Raw genomic sequence first — 5,354 nt, 5'->3', positions numbered from 1 at the left:
TGAAGCAAAGCCTGAAAGGACAGATGAATAAAATTTGCCAAGAACCTCAGAGAGAGCAGTCAGATGCTTTTCCCTCAGCATTGCTACAGATACAGGATCCAGCGTAAACGGAAGGAGAGACTTAGTCCTTTGGAAAGGATACATGGTAAACCTTGCCAGGTGACAGAAAGGGGAGTGAATCCCAAAATAATAGAAGGGAAACATGGCTTAAAAGAGTATGTTCAGTCTCTATGAAAGGTCCTGTCCTCTCTCCAGAGGTACGTCACTGTGAGCGCAGATCTGTCCCTGGACGTGCCTGTACATCACTACCGACCCGGAGATTGTGTGTATCTTAGAACGTGGTTGGATGAACCTCTGAAGAGAAGTGAAAGGACCTTTCCAGATTTTGCTCAGCTCCTATGCTGCTGTCAAGCCTGAAGGAGTCACTCCATGGACGTGCCATAGCAGGGTTTAAGCAGCCACATCACCAGAATGGACTGTCAAGCAAGAAAAACCTTTATGCTTGAAACTACCTCCAGAATCATGAAGTTCTAGGTTCGGTATCTTGCATTATTGCCAGACAGCATATAAGTGAATGACTGAAATGCGACCCCAGATAAGACTGGGCTGTCTACAGGGAAGCTGGAGCCTGCTACTTGTCTCTCCTTTGTAGATATATGTTGAAACATGTTTTACAGATGTATAGAATTTGGCCTGTGATGTGGTATGCTAAATCCTCAGCTTGGGTGGGATCAGGAGGAGTCATGGACATGGAATACTCATTTGAAAATTGTTGAAGAATCGATAAATGCTGTTAGGAGGAGTGATTGTTGGGTAGGTACCCATTTCCCTGAATGTCCTCATGCAGGAATGCCTGTAGCTGGTATCCCCATCCCACTGGGGACTAGTGGGAGTAACTGTGGCTAAGACCAAAATGCACTCATTGGAACGAGACTGACCTCCAGACCTGGACAACACTGAATCCACACTCAGTGTGAAGTGTGTTACTAAAATGAAGCCGAGACACACCAAAATGGAACTCTGGTCTTTGTGGGGCCCTACCCACATTGTGATTGCTCAATGCATTTCATGAAGCTGTCAGAACTAACTAGCAGTAGGTACTGGAACGTTCCACTGGGCACTGGGTGGTGCTGGATATGTGCCCTGTAGCACAAAAAGCATTACCACCAAGGTGGTCGGGTAGATGTACACGGGGAGGGATTTTTCCTGATATGACTGACTGAGACACTGGAGAACAGTCGGTGGGGAACAACTTACCTGCGGAGATACAGGCAGAATCAACCACCCCTTACAGAGAGACCCACTGGGTTTCACTCTTCTGCTGGGTGGTTTATTCCTTGGCGAGGGGCTGCTGAACTGGGGAAGGCAGTGACAAAGAGATCCACAGGAAAGGAAGAGATGGCCAAGGACACTGCAGGTGCCATAAACTGCACTCTGTACGGCACAGGCAATGGCCGTACGCAAGGGGACAACCCTTGGGTTCTCTTGGTGACTTCCAGCCTTGCCCATGCCCCTTGCCTTCCGTCTCACGTTGTCCTACGCTGTCCCACGGCTGCTGCTTTTCCCCGGCAGGCCACAGGCACCCATCTGGCTTCCCCACCTTGCTCTCACCCTGCCCTTGCCGCACATGCACTCACGTCTGCCCACCCTCACACGCTGTGCCTGCAAACACACAGACATGGACTGATCTCATACTCCTTCTGGACGACGTCTCCCACCACAGCACAAGCCCCTGAGTGACATTTCCTCCTCCTGACCTCCAGTCTCCACTTTCCCAGCTGCACTGGGTGGCAGTGCTTCTCCCTCCTGCTCTTCCCTACCTCCAAGGAAAGCTCCACCACCTGGGAAACCACCCTTCAGGCGGGCATCCCGACCCATCCCCCTCCTTGTGGCCTTTCCCCTGACCATGCCACGGCCTCACTGCACTCTTCCAAGGCTGCGAGCCTTTCAGCTTCTCGCATAGACACGAGCAAGCGGTGTGCCTGCTGCGGTGCTGTCATGTTCTCAGGCAGCAGCGACGTGACAAGCAAGAAAGAAGCCCCTTGGTTCTGCTGGCCTGCCCGAGACACTGGCAGATGGAGCTTAACAGCACGTGTCCCAGCCATGAGTCAGGGGCTGCCCTACGCGCTGTGTCAGGCAGAGGTGACCTCACCGCCCCTTTCCCAGGCACATTGCTGCTGGTGGCCTGTCCCCTCCGCAGGCAGAACTGGCCTCACCGCCCCCGTCACAGCCATTGGCTTCCTGCGGGAATGTGAGTCCCTGAGACACAACTCACCACGAGATACCGTCCTCAGCCGTCACCCTCCCCGTGGCTCAGCACCCAGCAGATAAAGGGAAGCTTCTGTCAGCCAATTTATCTCATGGATTTCCTACCTACCATTTGGCTGAGAGAACATTCCCCAGAGGAACTGCTTTGTTTCTACTGGACCATGTTTTGTCTCTGCTTCTGCGCCTCTGTTTTCCCTTCTTCCCCCTGCTATCCCATCCCAACTGAGCTCTCCAGGGAAGTGAGTCAATGAGTCCTAGAATATCTCAGGTTGGGAGAGGCCCCTGTAAATGCCCTTGTCCAGCTGTCCTGCTCAAGGCAGGGTGAACTGGTTAGCATCGCTCAAGGGCTCTGCCCACTTTGGCATCATCCACAGAAGGGTCTGAAAAGCCACTTTGTCAACTTGTACTGGGAGACAATAAAGACATTCAACACAGTTGGCCCAACTGCTTGCACTGGAAGATGCCACTAGTCAGTGGCCACCAGGAGGACTTGACCACTGGTGACATTTGGTCTTGAGCCCCTGTGGCGTATGATGCACCGACTCTGGGAGAGGATCGAAGGCACAAAGACACCTGAAGACACCTCGAAGACACTTTATTAATCAATAATCAAGCAAGCCTTTTATACCTTTGCAGGGGGCTGACGTGTCAGCCTGTAATTGTGCTCAGCAATTTTCCACTCTGGGCTCTTTTTTTATTACAGACACAGCAGCTCAGCAACTCCCTTTATCTACAAGGCCACAAGCTCTGCAGACCACTCTCTATCTTTCTCCTCTTGCTCCCATGGCTTCCTTCCAACAAGCATAACTGTGTCTCTCTCCCAAGGTCAGGTTTCGCTCCCTGATGCTGTTGAGCTAGCTCGAGACATAGCCACAAGCCCCCAGCCAACTTCCCCCCACAGTATCCTCCATTTCTTCACTCCAGAAGTCACCCATCTGCCTATACAGAAAGTGCAGGAGAAAAAGTCAAAACCCTTGCAAAGATCCAGGTACAAACCATCCCCTTCTTGCCTCAATACGTATGGGTGCAGCAATCCCTTTGATGTCCCACAATTACCTGGAAATGGCTGCAGGAGTATTTCCACCGTCATTTCCCCAGACACTACGGTGAGGATGACCAGCCTGTATTTCTCCCAATTGTCCTTCTTGCTTTTCCTGAACAAAGGCTGGATGTCTGCCTTTTGCCAGGACCCCAGAACCTCCCTGATTGCTCGGACACATTTGAGGGCACCATCCAGAAAGGGTGCCGTGATCAGACCGAGGCCCTTGCAATGAGCCTGCCCAAGGCGGGTGAGATGAATCTCCCTGGGACAGTGGCCTTTGTTCCTGCAGTCACACACAGGAACGGCCAGGTGCTGGGAGGTGTCCCCACCTCAGCTGGCCTCATGCACTGCTGGCGTGGTTGAACCCCAGCCTCACGCGCACAGGGGTGCTCAGAGGCACGAGCCCGTCCCTGGCACATGCGGAGGCAGAGCACTGCAGCAGGCACAGTGGCTGCCTGGCCTCCTGCTGCCCCTGCCAGAGGCTGGCAGCACCTCAGCCCGGGGGTGTCGCGCCCTGCTCGGCACCTCGCGGAGATGGCCCTCGTCATGAGCAACGGGCACGGGGACCTCGGTTCAAGGAAGCACGTTGCAGTGCTGCATTCAGGTGGTCTCCACAAATCCATAGCATTTTATGGAGGCCAGCACCGTCACAGAGTGCCCGTTGCCTGCCCCTGCCTGCGCTCACAGGACTGCCATGCAGCACGGCGGTGACCAAGCTGCCAGAGCCCTCAGGCCTTACACCAAGGCATGGGGTCAGAAGGAGAGTGTGGAAGTAGAAGAAGGACAGCACTTGAGAGCCAAGGGCTGGTGTTCCCTGGTACTGCTGCCATGCCAGGAACCTTTTCCCCTCCGTCTGTGGACACAGGAACTGTCCCTGCAGCTCCAGAAAGGCCTTGGAAGGAAGAATCCCAGCCAAAATATAGTTTCCTAATGGCCCTTTGGCTTTGTTAGATGAGGAGAGAGCAGGGCACCTTCAGAAAAGAAAATCACAGAAGGAATTAGAATGGGGATGACAACTTTATCAGAACTGAAATACCACAAGTAACTACAAAAAATTCAGAAGAGAGTCAGGGTCTGTGATGAACTACATTATAAATGCTATTCACCATTTTAATGCTTTAGAAGAACATCCAGCTATCAGTTTGCACATTGCACCCTTCAGCTCCTGGTTCCTCATGCTGTAGATGAGGGGGTTCACTGCTGGAGGCACCACCGAGTACAGAACTGCAACCACCAGGTCCAGGGATGGGGAGGAGATGAAGCGGGGTTTCAGGTGGGCAAACGTGGCAGTGCTGACAAAGAGGGAGACCACGGCCAGGTGAGGAAGGCACGTGGAAAAGGCTTTGTGCTGTCCCTGCTCAGAGGGGATCCTCAGCACAGCCCTGAAGATCTGCATGTAAGACAGAACAATAAAAACAAAACAGCCAAATAATAAAGAGGCACCAGCCACAATTAGCCCCACTTCCCTGAGGTAGGTGTGTGAGCAGGAGAGCTTGAGGATCTGTGGGATTTCACAGAAGAACTGTCCCAGGGCATTGCCGTGGCAGAGCGGCAGTGACAGTGTATTGGCCGTGTGCAGCGCAGCACAGAGAAACCCACTGGCCCAGGCAGCTGCTGCCATGTGGACACAAGCTCTGCTGCCCAGCAGGGTCCCGTAGTGCAGGGGCTGGCAGATGGCCACGTAGCGGTCATAGGCCATGACGGTGAGGAGAGAACACTCCGCTGAAAGGAAAAAGACAATCAGGAAGAGCTGTGCAGCACATCCTGGGTAGGAGATGTCCCTGGTGTCCCAGAGGGAGTTGGCCATGGCTTTGGGGAGTGTGGTGGAGATGGAGCCCAGGTCGAGGAGGGAGAGGTTGAGGAGGAAGAAGTACATGGGGGTTTGCAGGTGGTGGTCGCACACTATGGCAGTGATGATGAGGCCATTGGCCATGAGGGCAGCCAGGTAGATGCCCAGGGAGAGCCAGAAGTGCAAGAGCTGCAGCTCCCGCGTGTCTGCCAATGCCAGGAGGAGGAACTGGGTGATGGAGCTGCTGTTGGACAT

General features: G+C 53.5%; 1 protein-coding gene across 1 annotated transcript; it reads right to left on the bottom strand.

Annotated features, from left to right (window-relative positions):
* Nucleotides 1-4,412: 4,412 nt before the first annotated feature.
* Nucleotides 4,413-5,354, bottom strand: LOC129734325 (olfactory receptor 14A16-like). Its single transcript, XM_055697211.1, has one exon. It carries the CDS (start codon nt 5,352-5,354, stop codon nt 4,413-4,415), a length of 942 nt encoding a protein of 313 aa, XP_055553186.1.

The sequence above is a fragment of the Falco cherrug genome, chromosome 19, assembly GCF_023634085.1.
Source record: "Falco cherrug isolate bFalChe1 chromosome 19, bFalChe1.pri, whole genome shotgun sequence".
NCBI lineage: Eukaryota > Metazoa > Chordata > Aves > Falconiformes > Falconidae > Falco > Falco cherrug.
Note: the sequence above shows the minus strand (reverse complement) of the source record. Positions and strands in the feature narration are given on the sequence as shown.

Bases quoted from the DNA above. Each gene is read 5' to 3' on its own strand.
- LOC129734325 (XM_055697211.1), bottom strand. From the start codon at position 5,354: ATGTCCAACAGCAGCTCCATCACCCAGTTCCTCCTCCTGGCATTGGCA.